Here is a 23,700-nt window from a genome sequence, read left to right as displayed (position 1 = left end):
AAACAAATTCTATCTGGCGTCCGGCATCTAGATTGGTTCGCAGCGGTAGACCTGAAGGACGCGTACTTCCACGTCTCAATTCGCCCTCGACATCGACCCTTTCTACAGTTCGCGTTCGACGGTCAGGCGTATCAGTACAAGGTCCTCCCCTTCGGCCTGTCTCTGTCCCCTCGCGTCTTCACGAAGTTCGCAGAGGCGGCTCTTGCCCCGCTACGAGGAGCGGGCATACGCATACTCAATTACCTCGATGATTGGCTCATTTTGGCCACCTCGCAGGAATTACTATGCGCACACAGAGACCAGGTGCTCGAGCACCTCGGCCGTTTAGGGTTTCAGGTCAACTGGGAAAAGAGCAAGCTCACCCCGGTCCAGAGTATCTCTTTTCTCGGTTTGGAGTTAGACTCAGTCTCAATGACAGCACGTCTCTCCAACGAGCATGCTCAGTCAGTGCTGGAATGCCTCGCTTCTATCGAACCAGGCACCGTGGTCCCTTTGAAACGTTTCCAACGGCTCCTGGGGCATATGGCATCCTCCGCGGCGGCCGCGCCACTGGGGTTGATGCATATGAGACCACTTCAGCATTGGCTCCAGACTCGAGTCCCGAGACGAGCATGGCGCCACGGCACGCACGACGTGGAAGTTACCCCCGCCTGCCGCCAAACCTTCAAACCCTGGACAGACCTCTGATTTCTACGGGCAGGAGTACCCTTGCAGCAGGTGTCCCGTCGCGTTCTGGTTACAACCGACGCCTCCAAATTGGGTTGGGGCGCCGCGTGCAACGAGCGCGCAGCCGCAGGCCGGTGGAACCGAGGCCGCTGCGCTGGCACATCAACTGCCTAGAGCTGCTGGCCGTTTTTCTTGCCCTGAAGAAATTTCTTCCGTTGATTACGTGGCAAGCATGTCCTAGTCAGGACAGACAGCACCACAGTGGTGGCCTACATAAACCGCCAAGGCGGATGCAGCTCCCTCTACATGTCACAGCTCGCCCGTCGTCTCCTGCTTTGGAGTCAGCAGTGACTGTAGCGGACGCGCTGTCAAGGCAAAACTTGCCCGGCGGAGAGTGGAGGCTCCACCCCCATTCGGTCCAGCTGATTTGGGACAGGTTCGGCAAGGCCCAGGTAGACCTGTTTGCCTCCCAGGAAACCTTCCACTGTCCGCTCTGGTATGCCCTCACAGAGGCTCCCCTTGGGACAGATGCTCTGGCGCACAGCTGGCCCGCGGGGCTGCGCAAGTACGCTTTTCCCCCATTGAGCCTTCTTGCGCAGGTGCTATGCAAGGTCAGGGAGGACAAGGAGCAAGTCACTCTGGTGGCCCCCTACTGGCCCAACCGGAGGTGGTTTTCGGATCTCATGCTCCTCATGACAGCCCCTCCCTGGCGAATTCCCCTGAGGAATTCTCAGGGATGGGGCACGCTCTGGCATCCGCACCCAGACCTCTGGAATCTCTACGTCTGGTCCCTGGACGGGACGTGGAGGATCTAGCCGGCCTACCTTCGGCCGTCATAGACACTATTAACCAAGCCCGAGCCCCTTCGACCAGGCATCTTTACGCCCTGAAGTGGCGTCTGTTCACGGACTGGTGTTCTTCCCGAGCTGAAGACCCGCAGAAGTGTGCAGTTAGGTCAGTGCTCGTGTTTCTTCAGGAGAGGCTGGAGAGGAGGCTGTTCCCCTCCACCCTCAAGGTGTATGTTGCGCTTATCGCGGCCCACCACTGCACACGGTAGACAGCAAGTCTCTTGGTAAGCACGACTTAATCGTCAGGTTCCTAAAAGGTGCCCGGAGGATGACTCCCTCCCGGCCTAACCTGTTTCCCCCCTGGCATCTCTCGGTCGTCCTTATGGGACTCCGGAGACCCCCCTTCGAGCCGCTTGACTCAGTTGGACTCAGGGCCCTCTCTCTCAAGACCGCCCTGCTGATCGCGCTCGCTTCCATCAAGAGGGTCGGGGACCTGCATGCGTTCTCTGTTAGCGACGCTTGCCTGGAGTTCGGTCCGGCGGACACTTTCGTGATCCTAAGACCGCGACCGGGCTACGTGCCCAAGTGCCTGCAAGCGCTGCCCCGGGAGGAGGCAGACCCAGCCCTTTCACTGCTGTGTCCAGTACGTGCCTTATTTATTTACCTGGACCGCACACAGAGCACCAGACGCTCTGAGCAGCTCTTCGTCTGCTTTGGGGGACAGCAGAAAGGGAATGCCCACTCCACCAGGAGTGTTGCGTCCTCGTGGGCACTGGCTAGGGGCATTGCCCTAGCAGACATTTGTAGAGCAGCGGGCTGGGCAACACCTAACACTTTTGCGAGATTCTACAATCTCCGAGTTGAGTCAGTATCGTCCCGTGTTCTCTCAGGTACCGAGCCCGTAGAACTCGGTGGCACGTCCACGATCTTACCGGGTGAATCGCTTGCACCCAGCGCCCTTCCCCCTAACCAGGGGAAACAGTGCGCCTTCTTTCCCAGGAGATCCCAGGTTTGGGACACTGGTTGACTCCTCCCTAGCCCTCGTGGGTCGCAGTTCTGTGGAGGAACTCACCGACCCAAACCACTGCGGGTACCACTAGCTACCCTGTACTGGTATAGGGGCCCCACAGGTAAGGCCTCCTGTTCGGACTCCCCCTGTGTGTAAAACCATGGTTCTGTCCCCTCACGAGAGTTGACTCCGTGTTTTCCTTAGGCAGTTACAGCTACCTCGGGTGCCGTGCTGTATGCTTCCCCCCTCTGCGAGGCTGGATCTACCACCGCACTACTGTTCCGCATAAGACCTAAGTATAGGCCATGCGATGTATTTGCCACTCAAAATTTGCCTCCCCTCCCGGGTAGGTGTGGCCTCCGCAGGGTCTTCTCCGCCCTAATAAGGGCTAAGACTCCCTTCCCTCAATGCGTGTATGGGCCCCGGCCGTAGTTGCTCTATGCGAGAAACATAGAGAGAAAAGAGGCCCAACCAGGCTGGCCCGTTGTTGTCCCATGTTGGCGGCCGTCACCTTGTTCCCCCTCCAGGGTAACGATAAGGAATCCTGATGGCTTAAATGGGGCATTGGGGAAGGGTACGTGCAGCCTGATACAGTTGGTCGTTCTGCACGTAGGAATACCTGCTCGCTCCTGTATCAGCGGATCATGTACACGGCTCAGCACATGGCTCTTTTTAAGTGGACCCTTAGAGTCGCTTCTCTGACACAACGTGGAGAGAACGACAGAAGGGGAACGTCTAGGTTACGTATGTAACCTCCGTTCCCCGATGGAGGGAACGAGACGTTGTGTCTCCCCTGCCACGTCGCTGAGCCGAGCCCCTGTTGTAGCCGGACCATTTCCGGCTCCTCAGAAAAATCCTGAATGAACTCCCGTATTTGCGCCGCTTAAATACCCATATGTCCGGGGGCGGGACATGTAAATACTGGTTGCCAACTCTCACTGGCCTTTTTTCATAGTTCAGAGGTGAATATCAGCGCTCAAGAGAGACCCCTAGTGTCGCTTCTCTGACACAACGTCTCGTTCCCTCCATCGGGGAACGGAGGTTACATACGTAACCTAGACATTTCTAAACTTAATCTGCCCAGATATCAAGCTTTACTTAGGAAAACCTGTGTGATTTTAGCAGGGTTGTCCGTTTGAATTCCTGTTGCGTTGAGCAGTCAGGAGAAAACAATCTGGAATCGGTCCTTTGTCTTACGCTTGTCAGCGAAAAGACACGTCTCTGCTTTGTTCCTCAGGTCCGGTGACGGAGAGAAATGGAGGCAATGGTCAACGTTGATAGAAAACGAGGGAGAAGGGTCGCCTTTCTGTTTTCTAAATAAATTCGCTGAATTTGAATGAACCAGTTGTAATACATATGTGACCGATCACGGAAAGTAGGGACACAAGTCGGTTTTGGGGCATTTTGAGTTATTCACATATTCTGAAAGTGTAGTCTCCAAGCTTTCCAACGATTTGTAACACATGGAAATCTGACAATATTTGGAGAAGTTGTGGCCATTTGAAGGTGGGCACTCAAAAAAGCTAAAAGGGTAGAAAACGGCCTCAAAAGATTGTGCAGTTCTCACCTCTCTCTGCTGCTGGGAGTGACAATAGGGCTCATTTACATCTCATTTAGATAAGCCATACCCCCTGTAAAGGTCAGGAAAATGTGCCATCAAAGAAAAAAAAAAGTTTGCAAACAGGTAATAAATAAATGTCTCTTAGCATCTACCGATAAAACTGTATAGGCAACTCTTATGTACACTGAGTGCTTTTCATACAAGAATGTAAAACTAAATTCAGGTGGTTGGTTGATAAAGTGACATTCCACTTTCATCGTCGCTCAGATGCGTCTTCAGAATCAGTGAGCGGCTTGTTCATAAGCATCCGGCTTGTCGAAGAAGTACTTCAAAACATTTTAGTTGTAACAGCCACGGTTCAGCTCGTCTCGCGACATTCTTTGCGCGTCCATCTTCATTGAATTTTGATATCAGATAGAGCCGGCTAGAGCTGCATAATAAGTAGCCACGCTGTTGGAGGCGAGGGCAAAAGCGCCGCGGCTATTCAGTACGGAAATACACACAGACAATGATCGCCCCTACTGCATGCTAGAATCTCCGAAAAACAAGCCGATTTCAACCTCAAAATATGCAGCTTTTAAATATACCAATACTGTTATCTCAAACATGGAGAGGCTTCTTCATGATCTCAACTAACAGATTCTGCAAAAAAGCGGAAATCACCAATTTTGGAAAAAAACACTTGTTTCTCATTTTGCTCACAAGTTGTGCTGCCGACTTGTGTCACTGGTTTCCGTGACGGGTCACATATACAACTAGACTGGAACAAATCTAAGTTAATCTTACTCTACCGTGGCCAAATGGTGAGGTTAGAAAAACGTGGTCTCTTTGCCCTTTGTCCAGAAGGAGGGAAACTCCTTCGTATAGCTCTTTCAAACCGCAGGCTTAGAAGCTGGGCACAGAGAGAGAGAGAGAGATAAAATCTGTCAGCTACTTTTGTTGACAAGATGACGTCATCGGTCATAGGCAGCTTTTGAGTAATGGCGTTTGAGATTGGGTCCATGGGCGGGACTTCCTATCCAGCTGTGAAGCACTTTGGGAAACCAAGTTTAATGTCTCACCTTTGATCATAGAACAAAGGTCCATGCAGTCTCCGCTGCCATTTTGATTGGGCAAGGCCCTACAACCAATTGTCCTATTCCTGGACACAGTTTTCATTGGTTGTTGGCTGATAGGATGTTCCAAGATTCTTGGAGAATTTGCCACAGTTCTTCTATCCTTTTAAACTGTCTCAATTATTTCTATCACTTAATTTAATCCCAAACTGACTCGATGTACAGTAGGGGGACTGTGGGTCCCAGCAATTTATTGTGAGAAGCTTGTGGTGGGCTATCCAATTAAACAATTGTTAAATTAAACAATTGTTTAACAATTTTTTTGTTAAACAAAAGTGTATGTAAACTTCTTACCCACTGGGAATGTGATGAAAGTTATAAAAGCTGAAATAAATAATTATCTCCACTATTATCCTGACATTTCACATTCATAAAGTAGTTATCATAACTGATCTAAGACAGGCAATGTTTTCTACAATAAATGTCAGGACTTGTGAAAAACTAAGGTGTATCTAAACTTCTAACTTCAACTGAATTTGAGTCGCTGGCCTTTAAAAGTTGTCTAGGACCCATTATTAAAGTTATAAATGCTCTTTTCCTACATGCAGAAAACCCACATGGGTTTAGAGCAACCAGATGACAAAAATGCATTGGGTCTCGTTTACTCCTTTAGTTCTGTCCACTTGTGATCGGATAACAGGAGAATTTACTAGGTATAAGATGGGTCAGAGCTATATGTAGTTTGAATTATATGAACTTACTGTGTTGGCAGTGGACCCCGTTGAAGCCTTGGGGGCATTTGCAGACGTATCCAATGAATGTGTCACCCCTGTATGTTTCACTGATTTCACAGGTGCCTCCATTGTGACAAGGGTTTGGATGGCAGGGTCCTGAAATATAGATAAATATAAATAAGCAGAGTGAATTATTATTTTTTTATGTATCTAGGAATTCACCAGAACAATTAATGAGTTAGGTCAAAAGCCATGTTTCCACTCTTGTGTCAAATGACGATGTGATAGTGCGTACCAGTTGCTTTCCCGTTGTAACTTCCGGGGTTTCCTCATGTTTCCTTTGGGATTTCTCGGGGCCAACGGCCAATGGCCACTGGCCCACAGATTAGCCTTGGGTCAAACAAGGCCAACTTGAGATTGAGGCGGGGTCAATGTCAAGGTGGAGTTTCAATGAGTCAGGTCAGAGGTTTCAGCACCAAGATCGCCAAATTTGCCATGTTGTTCATTCAGCGCACAAAGGTACAGGTTCGGGAAAATAAAAAAATTGCGAGGTACAGTACAAATACATTAAAATTCACAATGGACCAAAGCAAGAACTTTCCATGGTTCGAGATCAAGGACAGTGTGCTGGGACATCCTCCTGCTGTTAGTGGAGTGACACATGGGACACCATGGCAGTTACAGACGGTGAGTTGTCAACGCTAACTTATCTTGCTAGCTTGCTGTTTACATTTGATATAAACTCGATATTGTAGATAACTAGATAACATGATACCGCAGCTTGAGCTTCCCTCTTGCTTGTGAAATGGGCAAGGTGTGACATTGGCATCAGGGCGGCATATTAAAGGTGGATGTAGGACAACACTGTGGGCCTGTAAGCCCAATGATGGGAATGCAGATATATTTTAGTCTTAATGCTCGAGGTCCAAGGCCATTGGCCCCAGCTAGCAAGTTGATAGCCCATGCTCGAACCGGCCCAACAGGGGAAAAGCGGCTAGTGATTCCCAACCAGGAGCCAAATTTCCCCTAGGCCCAAATTTCCCCTACGCCCCATAATAATATTCATGATAGTGTTAAATGATATCCAGTATTATAATGGGGCTTTGTAAATACATAAGACAAAAAAGAAAGTTGGGCAAAATGGGTTAGATAAATAGATGGGTTAGAAACAGAGATCAGCAGTTCAGAACAATGACCTGCAGTGTAAGCAGTTACATCTCTATAGTGCTCAAATAACAACTGCAGTGACATAAATGCAAAAGAATGAAATATTGCACAGAGAGAAAGAAAAGAAGGAACGAGAGACAGCCACAGAGAGAACGAGATAAATATAAGTATGAGCATCGCTTGCTGAGGTCACCATGGGACAGACTGAAGCATTAATGATATCATGGGCACTGTATTACCTCCCCTGGCACTGAGTCAGCACAGCTGCCTCACATTTCACTGACTTGCTACTAGCAGTCAGAAAGCTATATCATGGACCAACTACATGAACTGAGCAGACATTAACTCATTGTATATGGAAAGGTCAAGGCAAAGCTGTGAAATTACAGTTATTCAATAGAATGTCACTTTAATGACATTCTAAATAATTTAATGGCAAGATTGTCATGTATTCCGGTATTGCTTAATGGTTTGCCTGCCCTTACCCCAAAATGGAAAGCCACTGTCGAGATTCATCATAAAACTGAATTGTAAAAATATTGACTGTTTTCAAACAGGTTTCTCCCACAAATTCCCCTCGTCTTTCACTGGTCGACAAAACAGTAAGTCCAGCCTCAAACGTGCATCATTGGTTGAGCATATGTTGCTATGTTGTGCTGGTTGGAATGCTCAAACAAACACAGTAAAATGTTAATAGAACTACAGATTGTCAGGTAATGTTTACACTTTTTTTCTGAAAAAATCTATCTACAAATGACTTATAGTTGCCTCTGTATTTTCACATCAACAAAAATGTACTTTTCAGATTAAAAAAAAAAGACAATAATCTTGTAATGTCATGAATGACCCATCAAAATGGTTGTATCACTAAGAGCTTTTAAAACAACATTCAGACAATTGACAGATTGTGCTGGAGTACCTTCTAATCTCTTAGTCTTCACAAATCCTGCATTTGCAAGCACGTCAACATCATAAGAACACCCAGAGTGCTCATAACTCATGGCCTATCAATACCACACTGATGTTTAAAACATTAGAGTGCCTGCATTGAGTTGCATGCTGTCAAAAGTTCCTTGATGAAATTGTGGGTCAGTCAGTTTAATCTTTCAAAATATCAACACCAAGTTTCACGACAGGGTATGGGTGGGGTAGAGAGACATATTGCAGAGGCACGATCAATGTGCTTTTAAGTGCAAAGACTGACAAAATGTAAATTTTTCCAAAGACAAAAACCCCATGATCTACCCTGAGCAAAACAGCTCTGGATGAGAAATGTGTTGTGGGTTGTTGCCTGGGTATGTTTTTGTTAGGGTGTTCTATCTGATTTATTGGACACTGCTAGGTCATTTCTGGCCCAAGTCAAAAGAGCCCACTGTCAAGTTTCTCTAATATTCTGGCCGGTAAGGCTGTGTGCCTCCTTTAATGTAATACTTTGCAAGGCTTCTCAAAATTGGAAGTCTGCTTAGAAATGTTATAGCACACCTCTCCTCAATAAGCCAAATGATTGGAGCTATCATTCACATCTTTAGCACAAATTGTGCAAGATAAGATAAGGCTTGGTCACATTTAATTTTGCACCATAAAAGTTCACAGAAACAATACAGTCATCTCAAGGGAAATCCATGCGAATTCCACCTGATGAACTCCCGGTGGCAAAGACTGTCAGTACTAAACTTTCACTTTGTCAAAACTTACTATCACTTTGACTTGCTAATTCACAATATTGACCAATAGGAAGTTGCTTGGTTTAGCAGTGTCCTCTGTGCAGGCAGTGCTTTGTACATAGTTACACTGAATATTACCAATGATTAATTACATTTATTTCTATATAACTTCACTCTCCCGGAGTATAAATTGCAGCATAAAAAGGGGCTGCTTAACAAGTAGTGTTTGTGGGTTTCACACTTGCTTAACATCCGCCCTCTCTGTGAACTAACCTTTACATGCCCAAATATGAGCAATACAAAAATAAATACTTGCCTAGACGTATATTTTTGCATTCAGTAGCTTTTATTCACTCCAGATGAAGAGGACTGTATGATCAAATGTTCGATGTCCCAAAAAATGGGATGGAACTGAAAGAGTAAAACTGTAAGTTCCAATCTAGTTCTAAACATACAATTAGGAGACTTCGACAAGATGTCCACAATATGTCTATGTTGTAGGTATTCTGTCCAGCCTCTCTATATGCACATTTCCACTATTGGGCATGCTAGTGCGTGCCAAGGCCAGTTATGTTCACACTTTCACTTCCGTGTTTTCCTTGTGCCTTTTCTGGGCCATTGGCAATGGATTTTGGCTGATTATCCTTGGGCCAAACAAGGCCAACTGGGATGTGAGGCAGGGTCAAATGTGGAGTTTCTGCAAACATGCCAGGTTGTGTATCCATTGCACAATGGTACAGGTTCGGGAAAAATGTAAACATTGAGGGTACAGTAAAAATTATTTAAAAGTGGTGCCCTAGGAAATAATTTTCCATGGTTTGAGATCATAAATGGTGTGCTGGGACATCATCCCATTGTTAGTGGAGAGACCACTTGGGACAAAAACTTATCTTGCAAGCTAGCTAATGTTTACAAATGATAAAAACTCGATGTTCTAGATATCTAGATAACATGATACCTCAGCTTGAGCTTCCCTCTTGCTCATGAAACGGGTGGGGTGTGTGACATTGGCACCAGTGTGACATGTTAATGGTGGTATTAGGGCAACACTACAGACATAGATGATAGCACTGGCCCAATAGTGGAAAAGTGGCTAATGTTCTGTCAAGCCTTTATAATTTAACTATTGAACTGTTCTTCATTATATGGAAGTGGAGCGTAGTTCTAGCGGGAAGACTAGCAGGTGTACATCATCACATCATTAGCTGGGTATCTCATAGCCAATCGCACGTAAGCCATTGCTTTATGAGTCCGCTCACAATCTATCACATTGCTGTTTAAGTGTGCTAACACTGCAACTAGACACATTTAAACCTCTCCAGGCCACAACCAGTGCACAGCACAACTTTGGAAGCCCGCTTTCCCTTTCCAACGACGTCATCACTTCATCTCAACTTCTGCCAACATCAAACCCATGGGGAGTAAACAACCAGCAAACCCGGATCTTCACCCATATCTCATTCACTAAGGAGATCTCTCTCAATCGCATTGCACGACCCGGCGCGGAAGGAGCGCGCACCCCGCGAATCCTGCAAAATCATCGGCTCAGGCAGCAGCCGGCTTCCATCAGAAATAAGCTAAGTCATTTTCATATCCATCAAATGCATTCAGATCTAGTCATGGGTCTAGACCTTCCATTGCCATGCTACCTGTTCATCACAAAGTTGCAACGCTGCCTGTTCATCATAACGCATTCGCATCAATATCACATTCACTCTCATAGTATGGCAGGCAATCGCGCAATCTTATGAGGGCAACTCGGTCAAGGTTCACTCACTTGTCATTCACAGTCTGCATGCCCGAGCGTTCCCATTTGGGGAAATAAGATAATTATTCAGGCATATCATCATGTATTGTCAATGCTTATCATACGGGCTCTCATTAATTCATTCAGTAAGATTCCCCCATTTTGCGGCCGCCTTCGCCCAAATCACGTAATGGGTGCGTTCCAATCCAATTCATCTTCCCTAAGCCCTACTCACTAGGAAGACCGAGCCCATGATGTGAGCATTCCGAGGGAGCATGACAACACAGTTTCACCTGTTGATGTGCGCCCCCCTTCCCGAGCACAAACCATGCAAATTACATACCCAACTTAAACGGCTGTATCTACTGGCTCCCCTGGAGTATGGACACAGTTGTAGAATCTTTTGAAAGAAGACACTTTGGGCTTCACTTCTCAAAAAAAAACAAAAAAAAAGTTTGGGACTTTGAGATGGGCTCATTCTGTTTAGAAGACTTCATATATAAGATAATATTTTTTATCTTATATATGATATATAACATGCGTTTTACAACAGGAATGCCTCTCAGATTGCATAGTCTGTCGAAGAACGACGATGAAGTGTAATTCTTCCAGGCGAGATCTCATGTAAACAATGGAGAACATATCAAGATTTATAAGTACGTACAAGTACTACTGGATGTTATAGAATGAACTCTGTCATGGACAATTGACCCAAGCAGGCTGAACTGGATTCATCTGGCGATCGCGATTTCATAATAAGGTATGAAGTCCCGTTTTTGATATTGCATGTCGTCATCTGCACTTCCGGCACAAATAAACAAATTGCTGTTTCTGGAGGACTGCTATCATGCAACAGAGATTGGATATCAACGTAGAACACTTAGACCTTCAAAAAGACATATAATCCGTTAAAATTAATCGCATATCCATGCATGCAGATATCAGAATGCAAATATATTAAACGTAAGCAGAGTGACGTCCCGAGTGCAAACAAATACATATCAACGGGTTAATATAGCCTTCACCAAGCCTTGCGAAAGAATTTACTTCGTTCGGTACAACATTCGATGAGGTTCCCAGAGCGCCTCCAAGGGCGCATTTACGGGATCCATAAAACGCATTTTCATCCATTTTCTTACTCCAGACGTATTTCCATGTTCTCATCGCTAGCACCACTGTTGCGGCACACCTCTGACACCTAGCGGTAGGCTCTGCACTGCTTCCCCTATTCATCAGATTATCTACCACCAGCGTAAGGCATTTCGCTATGATCGAGTCATACAGAGTAATTCCCATCTCATGGCATACTTTCATTTTATTATCATTCAGGCATCATCAAAGAGCAGAAATTCATTGGCATGTCTTCACAAATCATTCACACATCATGGTTTTTCCACTATAGCAACAACTAATCAGAACCAATATGATCGACAGCGTAAATGTCGGAATTCAGCCATACATGTTTAGGCGTGCGTGTATCTGGTCTCCGGAATATGTCAGAGACAATGGTAACTTGGCACATCAGCCGTCGAATCAGCTATCAAACACATTCGGAAGGAGATTTGCAAATATTCACAAAATATAAAGTGCGATACTGCAACTTCAGGTCGTAAAGGTGGGACATGAACAGCCGGAACTGATCCATGCTCGAGAATCACATTCTTGAAGATCCCGATTAATATCAACACACATTCACAAAGCAGTCTTGTGCAAGATGATTTGCACAAACATGCACACATTTTTGTATGTTTTGGGGCACACCTCCTCCAAAAACTAAACTGTCCACTGCATCTTCAGGGCTCTGTGCCGGGAGTACATGAAGACTACTATGTTCCTTTTACAGCCAACAACTAAACTCTCATGAAGCTGAGACATTATTCTTCACACCGTATTTGCTCCAGCTCGAGGAATAAGAGGGAGGAGAGAGAGAGAGAGAGAGAGAGAGAGAAAGATAGATCGCAAGAGCGAGAGAGAGCGCAAGAGCGAGAGAGAAGAAAAAAAACTATAAAAAAATAAAACACACAACAACAACCCACAACGAGACACGTCTCTAGAATTCTAGACATCACACACATTCTCTAACCATGCAAGCTTCCCCCCTAAAGAAACATGACAGGATCAGGTCTATTTTCATGTTGTTCCCTGGTCAGTTTTTGTCTCCTAACGCAATCTCCAGCCCTATCAGGCCACCTCAATTTTGCCATGCTTATCATTCCTCAAGGCCACTCCGCCGTTTTTTCCGCCTCCTCACACTAGCTCATTCCATAGACGGCCTCTTCTACCCACCAATCGATGATGGCTGGTGAGAGTCTCCGGATGACACAGCCCTATTTCTCGGACATGGCTCCCTCCATAGGATTCAGGGGTTGCCGTCTAGGACCATGGTTCACAGGGGAATGGCCAGAATTATACTTTCTTCAATATAGCTTCCTACGCTCCAGACGCTCTCTTCATAAGTAATCCCATTGCTAGATATTTCATAATGGAATGTATTTAACAAATGTTGTCAATCTACAATTCCACAGTCATTACTACAATCAAAAAAGTCTGGCCCTCCTCGAACCATCATGTCCCCTATGAGACGTCTGACATGGCAGAGCAGTTCCTGTAACTTCATCATCCCAGCCAGACACATTCCCGGGTTTTTCAACGTAGTCTCTGACCCCCTCCCTCACTTCGCAGGAGTTCCACAGACCAGCTCGACGGGCACCCTTTGAGGTATACCGGAATCTACAATGAAGTTGCTCGGCCGCTGCTCTCCCCAATCGTACCTGAAATAGTCAACTTGACCCAAATCATCAAACAAGCTCAACTCCCCATCAGCCATAAGTTCTCATGCATATCTGGTGGTGGTTGGTGGCTCTTCCCCAGCTCATCCTTACCTACACAATGATTCAATTCAAGCAAGCTCACCGTTCGAAAGGACAGCACATAACTATGCCCCCCTCCCCCTCGCCGGGCTCCCATAATCTCAAGGACAGTTCCTTCGCATAGGTATTGCTCAAACCAGCCGCCCTCACCGGAAGCTCGCACCATAACGAGATGGCTTTCAACAAGGTATGGCACGACAACATCACCATTATCGTATGGCGTTATGTATGCTGTTCACTCTGGCAAAGATAACCATCAAACAACTTTCCCTCATCGGAGGGTTTTCATATCAAATGATTTTTTAACAAAGGGATTGCACGCAATGTTGCCATAACCGTATGGCTTTACGCACGTTGCTCACCTTTCGGCAAAGATACCTCAAACAACTTTTCCCTCGTCAGAGAGTTTTCATATCAATGTTGTTTTCTTTCAATGAAGGGACTGCACGCAACATCGCCATTATCGTATGGCTCTACACACGTTGTCCCCTTCGGCAAAGATACCTCAAACAACTTTCCCTCGCCGGAGGGTTTTCATATCAAATGTTTTCTTTCAACAAAGACACCGCACAGCAATGCCGGCCTAAAGCAAAGATTCTGCTCAACCAGGGGCTCTCGACGGAGTGCCCAAAATCACACTCGAGGACAAAGAGGAAATGCACAGGGATGAAATCAAACTCAAACTCCAAAAAAAAACAAAAAACTGCTTTCCCATTGCAAAGGCTTCACACAACCATGCCAGAGGTATTGCAAATTTCATGTCAAATTCTGACACTCGCATCACTTATTTCCTGCTCCAGAATGAACGCCAACACAAGACCTGGTTCGTACCAAACTGGATCATCTCTTTTGGGGTAGTATACTACTTTCTCTCTTTTTGGGGGTAGGCTCCTCACCCCTGCCTCCTATCTCCAGCAGGACATGACGGTTCCGGGTACAACTCCCTCGGACCGGGGCCTACGCCAAAAAGAGAGACATTACCTCCCGTTTTATATCTATCAAATAAATGGCATCTCAAACTTCACTCAAGCCTGCGTGTCTTCCCGATAGAAATATATTTCATCTCCCGAAACTCAAAAACAATTTTTCAAAACCACTGACACTGATTTAATTTACTTTATAATATAACACTATTTCAGTAATAATAATTTTCTGAGAACGAGTGTGCCTCCCATATACCACAGCAGACAAGCAAGCATTCAAAGTCATATATTTATTTATTTTTGCTTTAAAGATATTGTGTTCTTAGACAACATAAAGGCCAATCCAAAATGTATACCACCATAGTAAACACATCAACGTTTTGAATTTCGGCACTGCATCTTATATGTCACCAATAATGAGATAAGTAGCTAATTAAAGGGGCACACCATGTACAGAACTCCATTACAAGTACTCTGCATACTGAAGGTGACAGCTATGCCTACATTCTGACATGACAATCTATAATGGCACACAGCTTTGTGACAGCCCTCCTCTAACTGTAGAGGTATGGAAGAATGAGAAAGGAAGGAAGGAGAATAAGACAGGGATGGAGAGAGACAGAAAAAGTAGGAGAAAAGTGATAGGGAGAAAATGGAGAGACAGAAAGGAGGGATTGTACACCATATGTGCACCATGTTCCTAAGAGACATCACCAGCCATTGTGGGCTATGAAACAAAGCTTTGTCCTTCATGATGTTCCCTTTTGTGGCGCAAGTCAGGGGGCTCAACAAGCTTGAGTGTCAGCTGTTGTTGGGCGGCTTGTGCTTGTGGCAGGAAAGTAATTGATGTTGGCTGGCACACGCATCCCGATTTTCTGACAAGCCACAATAGGAGCCAATCTATCAGAAAAGCCTGGCTTCAATGCAGCATAGTAAAACCTTAGCACTGGTTAAACAGGAAAGTGTCCCCTGTTTCCTGCACAATTAATCACTCTCTGACGAAAAATCCTGCCTAAAACCCTCAAAGTGAATTCCTTTGGGTTGCTTGTTTATAAAAATCGACCTAAATGTCAAGAGAGACAGGTAAACAACCTAAATGTATTCTATAATGTATTAATGTATGCAGATTCTAGGTAATGTCAGTTGCATGGCATGGAAATTATGAGACATTAAAATTGAGATATGGTGATCACTTGACTGGATTATAATAATTACAGCTTGACATGTGAACTCATGTGGCTTTTCCTAGAATGAGCCTTTAGGCCATTGAGTGGATCACCAATGTAAAGGACTGCTGCATTGTCCACATAAACAAAGCTGTAACTTAATAAAGCAATTCATCCAAGATAAATACAAACCATAACAAACAGCTCACAAAATAATTGTACCTCGGCAAGCAGCAGGATATAGGTGATATAATTACTTTCCCCTAAAATGATCTCCACTGCAAGGGCCAGTGTGAATATGATGGGGGTGAAACTGATGGAGAGACTCCCCATGTCTGAGTTATCATAAGCAGATTGAGCTGCGGATTTGGGTGGTAGGGAGGTGAGTATCGAGAGCAGCTTGAGATAAAATAATATTTCCAGCAAAGCCAAATAAACCACAGCTCCAGCACAGAGCAACAGTGAGGTCATGTGCAGATTACCTGTATTTATTTTATGTTGTCGAGGACTCCAGAAAGCTTTTTTCCCCAATTATGGACAGATATTCACTTATACAGTGTGGTCCAAGAGTCTACATTGAGACTACATAACAAATATGGGAATTATTTCCCTATCTATACTTAAATTTGTAGCTATGGACTAAAACTGAAATGTTTTTCATTTTGTTTCATTCAAAGCAGAAATAATTTTATAATTTTTTTTCATTTCAGTTCCAGTGTTCCTCAACCTCCTTTCTAAATGCTAACCAGTTAAAACTCAATAGCAGTACTCTATGCTATGGTTGAATGATATGCCAGTTGCACTGTTGCCAGATTTTACAAGAGAAACAACCGACCTGGTCTGGGAAAAACAAGCCCAAAATAATTGACTTGCCTCACCAAAATAAGCGATAATAGGCTATCATTTTTTCTTTTATATTTTTTTTTTCATGTGGGGGACTGAACAGCATGGAAATCATAACAAGCCATATGAGAATAATAAAGTGGGCTTCCGCGTGACAGTATCACTCACAGATCCAGTTTCAGATGAAAAGCACAAAAGATGCTCCTTGGAACAGTCTCAAATCCTGCTGGGAAAACATGGAGCATCAGGGTTTGAACAAACTTGTGGAGTCCATGCCAGCTAAAGCGCATGTCATTGAAGCAAAAGGGGTACATACAAAATACTAAGAAATTCTGAAATTCATGTGCATCTTTCAATTTTCAATTTTGAATTAGAAAAGAAAGCAAAATAGATACATTTCCACCAGTGGTCTCAGACATTTGGTCCCCACTGTATATGCAATAAAACGGCACTGATAGTTCAGCTAAAGTACACTAACTCCCGTTACACATTAACGCATTTAAAGTTTAAATAATTTCTTTCTTTTTGTATCTCCCTTTTGTGGGAAAAGATTTTATTTCTAAGTGAAGTCAGTATGCTGTAATTTAGAGCACTATGCCCTTAATCTAGAATCACTGTACCAATAAAAATAAAAAAAATGAAAGAAAGAAAAAAAAGCCTTCACATTAATTCATAGGCTGGCACATTAAAAGAGATGTGCAGCGCAGAGTTTGCAGGTTAAGGGCTTGCACAGCTCATACATGGCCTAATTCTGTCTCCTGCCCAGTTCACTCATCTCTCCCTGTTACAAAAAAGAACTCAGACTGGTAAAGAATATCACTCAGTTTCTTTATGGTCTCATTCTGCTTTTAGAGTAGTCTGCATTCTCTATCGCTCTCTCTCTTCTTCCCACAATTTACTCAGTATATGACAAGCTTGATAAGACATGCTGACTAGCCAGAATGGACACAATGATGAGTTGAAAAATATAAACCAAGATTAAATAAATAAATCCATGGCAGCCCAGGCCTCCGCCAAGGGGGCTAAATCTCTTAAGGGAGCCAAAGAAAGTTCAAGCTCACCTTGGAAAATCTTTCAAAAATAAAGGGAGAGGATGTAAGAGAGAGCCAGGAAATGCCATGGAAATGTCACCATGATAGTGGTCTGGCTGGAGAGGAACAGCCCAGCAACTCTCTCCTGTCAACTTGCATCCATCTAACAATACAAAGTTGATAAGAATAGACAGGGCCAAATCAAGATAGTTTGATTTGGAAAGACCAAGGTGATGTATACTGATTTGGGTCCTTATTTTGTAATCATTCAGCAGACATTCTCAGCCAGTGTTATGTGCACACCAGAGAGTACTTAAGCAGGTTCCAGGAGTTACCTGGAAATATTTTGATTATGCTTTGCTAAACCAACATAGTAGGGATGTCAACCATGCTGAAAAAAGAAGAAGAAAAAAAAAACAGCCCATGATATTTGTTTGGTTAAACAGCCAAAAGATCACAAAACCCCTTTAAAACCATCAAAACAGAACACACTAACCAGCAGATGTTGCTGCTTGGTCTCATAGAAATAAATTATATATATACCTACAGACATACAAAATACTTTTGCATGGCTCCTTGTCCATTGTGCATAATTTCCTGGTGAAATTAACACTAGAACACTAGGGGCACTAAATCAACAATGATTTTACTGTATTCCCTTTAACAAATCTCAAGTAATAAGGCAGATTACCAGTTTATGAACACTAACTTATTGGCTTGTTCCTCACATAATGTTATCTTATATCATTGTACAGTACATTTAGCTCAACTAATAAAGCATTGCACTTGTGAAAATAACTGTAAACAAGCCCAAAACACACAAGAAGAAGAAAAAAAAAACAATGGAGACTTGGCTCTGTTAAAATGCTCTATATTTAAATATTTACAAAATTAAGCTTTTTATAACCTATAAATTCACCAGATGAAGAGTTTGTACAACCAGCCGAGGCATGGACTCTACAATACCCCTTAAGTTGTCCTGTTTTATCTGGCACAAAGACATTAGCAGCAGATCTCTCAAGTCCCCGATGTTGCGAGGTGGAGCCTCCATGGATCGGACATGTTGGTCCAGCACATCACACAGATGCTCAATCGGATTGAGACCTTGATTTCTTCATCATATTCTACAAACCATTCCTGAACAATATGTGCAGTGTGGCAGGGTGCATTATTCTGCTGAAAGAGACCACATCTATCAGGGAATACCATTGCCATGAAGGGGTGTACCTGGTCTGCAACAATGTTTAGGTAGGTGTCATGTGTCAAACCGACATCAACATCAATGTCCAGACCCATGGTTTCCCAGCAGAACATTGCAGAGAGCATCACACTCCCTCCACTGGCTTGTTATCTTCCCACAGTGCATCCTGGTTCCATCACTTCCCCAAGTAAACGGTGCACACGTATACGCCTGTCCATGTACTGTAAAAGAAAACTTGACTCATCAGACCAGGCGACCTTCTTCCACTGCCCAATATAGGCACTTTCGATTGTGGACAGGGGTAATCATGGGCATCATATGCGGTCTGTGGCAAAGCAGCCCCATCCTCAGCAAGGTGAGTTGCACTGTGTATTGTGACACATTCCTCCTCTAACCATCTTTAACATTTTCTGTGATTTGTACCACAGTAGACCTTCTGTCGGTTAGAACCAGATGGGACAGCTTTCATTGCCCTCTTGCATAAATGAGCCTTGGGCCCCCCAAACACCCTATCGCCGGTTTGTGGTTTGTCCCTCATCAGACCAGTGTCAGTAGCTGCTGACCACTGCTGACTGGGAGCACCCCATTGTCCCTCCTTGGACCACTGTCAGTAGGCACTCACCACAGCTGACTGGGAGCACCCCACAAGCCTTGACATTTCAGAGATAATCTGACCCAGTTGTCTGGCCATAACAATTTGGCCCTTGTCAAAGTAGCACAGGTCTTTACTTCTGCCAATTTATTTGTGTTTATATATTGCAGATGTTGTTTCCAGACGGTTAGTCAATGCCTCACTCCTTTAAGGCACATTTCCAAAGTCCTTAAAAACTGCAGTTGTCAAGCCCCTTCTAAAAAGAGCAATTTGGAAAATTCTATATTAAACAACTACGACCATTAACAAATGTTCCTTTCATAGGAAAGATCATTAAAAAGGTTGTTTTCAATCAGCTGAATAAATTATTAAACTCGAATGGCTACTTAGACTATTTCCAATCTGGTTTCCGACTGCATCATAGCACAGAGACGATGTTTAAAAAAATGCTTAATGATGTTTGGCTAAATATCAAAATCAAATCAAAACAAATTAATCGAATCAAGAGGGTGAAAGTCTTTGGTGCAGTTCCAAGCAATATAGCGGCATGATAATAACAATAAACATCTAATTTACATATAACACAATTTACAAATCTAGTTTAACCAACACAATATTGTAACAGAACCACAGACTCGAAGATAGTGTTAAACCCGGAGGTGTAGTTTATTGAGGGATTAAGGGGAGCTGGTGAACCTGAGTGCACACCACAGTGCAATGGAGTGGAGATCACGGGAACTTGATGAAGGAGCGATGAAGTGAGGAGCTTGAACACACCAGAGTGTTAGAGAGGAGAACCGCGTGGAAAGTAGCTGGGATGAAGGAGCGAGGAGCTCAGATAGGAGATAGCGGGAACCTGATGATGGAGCACTGGAGTTAGGAGCTTGAACACGCCGGAGCGTTGGAGAGGAGAATCTCGTAGAACGTTGCTGGAACGAAGGAGCGTGGGGCTCTGGACGAAGACCAAGAAACGTCTAGGAGTGGAAGCAGGTAAGTGAGTCTATGTTCAATTTGTGAGACCAGACAAAGAGTGAATGGAGAGTGGAGCTTATATATAGGCAGATTGATGTGGGAACAGGTTTCAGGTGCGGGTGATTAGTACTCTGGAGAGAGGGAACGTGGAGTGTAAGTGCTGGGAGTGTCAGGCGGAACTGTTACATTACCCCCCCCTCCAGGGGCTGCTCCCGAGGGGCGTGCAATCCGGCGTCGAGGACGCCCACGACCACGAGGAGCAAGACGATCTGGGTGGGTATCGTGGAAGTGAGAAAGAAGGGTGGGATCCAAGATGTCATCACGAGGAACCCAAGATCTCTCCTCTGGCCCATATCCTTCCAAGTCAATGAGGTATTCTAACTGACCTCCACGACGCCGGGAGTCCAGGATGTCTCGGACTGCGTAAGCCGGACCGTCCTCCAGGAGTAATGTTGGGGAGGAGCATCCGTAGGGTCCGGTTCCGTCGGAGCGAAGATAGAGGGTCGGGTGGTGAGGCTTTAACAGAGAGACATGAAAGGTAGGGTGTATACGGAACTCTGGTGGGAGTTGGAGTTGGAAGGTGACAGGGTTAATTTGTTTAGAGATTGTGAAGGGACCAATGAAACGGGGACTTAGCTTTTTGCAAGGGAGGCACAATCTGATGTCTCTTGTGGATAGCCAAACCTTTTTCCCAGGATGGTAGGTCGGAGTGGGAGCTCTGCGGGTGTCAGCTGAACCCTTCTGGTGGTGTACTGCTCGTTGTAGGTGGTGGTGAGCCAAGTTCCAGACTCTTTCACTCTCTCTGAACCAGTGATCGACGGCTGGCAGCTCTGAGGGATCACCTGACCATGGGAATAAGGGAGGTTGGTAGCCCAAAACACACTGGAAAGGGGTAAGCTTGGTGGAGGATTGACGTAGGGAGTTTTGGGCGTACTCAGCCCAGGGTAGAAAACGACTCCAGCGATTTTGACGGTGATGACAGAAGGTTCTGAGGAAGCGACCGATCTCCTGTATCTTCCTTTCAGTCTGCCCATTGCTCTGAGGATGGTAACCTGAGGTGAGACTGATGGTGACCCCCAGGAGAGAAAAGAAGGCCTTCCAGACTTGGGAGATAAACTGAGGTCCGCAGTCAGAGACTATGTCTTCAGGGACTCCGTAGTTGCAGAACACCTGATTGAAAAGGGCCTCAGCAGTTTCTAGGGCTGTGGGGAGTCCCTTGAGAGGAAGTAGTTTGCAGGCCTTTGAGAAACGGTCCACTGCGACCAGAACGCAAGTATAACCTTCGGAAGAGGGTAGATCAGTGATGAAATCTACTCCTAGATGTGACCAGGGACGACGAGGTACAGGCAGAGGGAGAAGTTTGCCAGCAGGAAGTCGGCACGGGGTTCGGGAGATAGCACATTCAACACATCCTTGGAGAAACCTTTGAACGTCAAGTTCCATGTGGGGCCACCAGAATTTGTCCTGGAGAAGGGATAGGGTTCTGTTACTCATCGGATGACCAGTGCCCAAGGAGGAGTGAAGGGAATCGATGAGGATTATACGTAGGGACGAGGGAACGTAGGTCTTGTCTGCAGGGCAGTTAGGAGGAGCTGGTTCGGTGACGGTTGCTTCAGCGATGTCCTGTCCAAGGGCCATTGAACGGGACTAACCACCATGTTGGGAGAAAGAATGGTATCTGGGACTTCCTGGACCTCCTCTGGAGCATAGAGACGAGACAGTGCATCTGCCTTAACATTCTTGTTACCTGGGCAGTAGGTGCTAGAGAAGTCGAAACGGGAGAAGAAAAGGGCCCATCGTGCTTGTCGAGGGTTCAGGCGTCGAGCATCACGGAGATATTAAAGGTTCTTATGGTCAGTTAGCACAAAAAAAGGGTGTTTAGCTCCTTCAAGCCAATGCCGCCACTCCTCTAAGGCTAGCTTGATTGCCAGAAGCTCCCGGTTACCAATGTCATAGTTGAGCTCCACTGGATTGAGTTTCTTGGAGAAGTAGGCACAAGGGTGAAGTCTGGACGGTTTCCCCTGTTGTTGGGAGAGGACAGCTCCCACGCCAGTGGTGGAAGCATCTACTTCTACTAGGAAGGGCTTCTTAGGATCCGGATGGTAGAGAAGGGGAGCCATAGTAAAAGATACCTTCAGTCGTTGGAAGGCTAAGGAGGCCGAGGGGGACCAGGCAAGGGACTTAGACTTGGATTTCAGGAGTGAAGTCAGAGGAGAAGAGAGGGAGCTGAAGTTCTCAATGAACCGGCGGTAGAAATTGGAGAAGCCCAGAAAGCATTGGAGCTCCTTAATAGGTGTCCATCTGGATGCCTTCAGGACTAAGGTTGTATCCGAGGAACTGGAGAGTGCGCAAATGAAAAGAAAATTTTTCGGCCTTGAGGTATAGATGATGGTCCCTAAGCTTCCCCAGCACAAGCTCGACATGCCGACGATGGTCCGTTTCATTTGCGGAGTAGATAAGAATATCGTCAATGCAAACGATGACAAACTGATTGAGGTACTCCTGGAAAACCTCATTCATGAAACCCTGGAACACAGATGGGGCATTGACCAGGCCATACGGCATCACCCGGTATTCGTAATGGCCAGTTGGGGTAACGAATGCCGTCTTCCATTCGTCTCCCTTCCGAATGCAAATGAGATTATAGGTCAAGCTTGGTAAAGATTGCCGCTCCTCTCAGCAACTCCAGGGCAGCAGGAACTAGGGGAAGAGGGTACCGGAACTTCACAGTTGTTTTGTTGAGGGCGCGATAATCAATACAGGGGCGGAGACCTCCATCCTTCTTGGCCACAAAGAAGAAGCTAGAGGCAGCTGGAGAGGTGGAAGGGCAAATGTATCCCTGGGAGAGAGCCTCCTTGATGTACTCCTCCATGGTGGTCTGTTCTGAAATGGAGAGGGGGTCGATCTTACCTCTGGGCACAGGTTCGCCCGGAAGGAGGTTGATAGAGCAGTCCCAGGGTCGGTGAGGTGGTAACTGGGATGCCTGAAAGGGACAGAAAACGTCCTGAAAATGGGAGTAGCAGGAGGGAAACTCTTTGGACTGTGAGCTGGTCGGGCTTTCGATAGTAGTGGTGTTTAGATGTACAATAGATTCCCTGGAAGTAGTAGGGAGGTTTGGAGCGGGAAGGTTGGGAAAACAGGTGGGGAAGCATTTGGCTCCCCACTTCAGAACTTCACCAGACAACCAGCAGATGACAGGAGAATGTTGGACTAGCCAGGGGCGGCCTAGGATTATGTCAGTAGTGGAGTTATCGAGTACCAGTAAGGTGATATCCTCCGAGTGCAGGTATCCCACTTGCAGCTTGATGGGACCGACCCAGTGACGGATATACCCCCTACCTAAAGGTTTGCCAGTTATGGTTTGAATCTGGAGGTAGGGTTCACAGGTGTTCTTTTGGAGAAGGAGTCGTTTGCAGAGCATGTCAGAGATGAAGTTGCCGGCTGACCCAGAGTCGAGGAGTGCTGGTACTGAGAGAGACTCCAAGGCAGTCAGAGGCAGTAAGTGAAACATTAGTTAAGAGTGGGGAAGAGCAGATTCTCGGAGCATGTAAATAACTCACCAAAGGGCGAGGTGGTCGAATGGGACACGAAGAGATTACGTGTCCCTCTTTTCCACAGTACAGGCATAACTTCTGTGTCAACCGGCGTTGGCGCTCAGGAGGGGACAGGCGGTAGGAGTCCAGCTGCATGTTGTCACCTTCAGGTTCATAT

The 23,700-nt window shown here is 45.6% G+C and overlaps 1 protein-coding gene across 2 annotated transcripts in view; it reads right to left on the bottom strand.

Annotated features, from left to right (window-relative positions):
- edil3a (EGF-like repeats and discoidin I-like domains 3a) overlaps nucleotides 1-23,700 on the bottom strand; it is a 384,265-nt gene that overhangs the window by 240,172 nt on the left and 120,393 nt on the right. For both annotated transcript variants that reach the window (XM_052111629.1, XM_052111639.1), the window contains one exon: nucleotides 5,841-5,969. In XM_052111629.1, coding sequence (XP_051967589.1) covers nucleotides 5,841-5,969 — 129 coding nt within the window. The remainder of the gene's footprint in view (nucleotides 1-5,840; nucleotides 5,970-23,700) is intronic.

Source organism: Xyrauchen texanus, chromosome 3 (genome assembly GCF_025860055.1).
Source record: "Xyrauchen texanus isolate HMW12.3.18 chromosome 3, RBS_HiC_50CHRs, whole genome shotgun sequence".
Taxonomy (NCBI): Eukaryota; Metazoa; Chordata; class Actinopteri; order Cypriniformes; family Catostomidae; genus Xyrauchen; species Xyrauchen texanus.
This window is presented reverse-complemented; position numbering and strand designations above follow the sequence as displayed.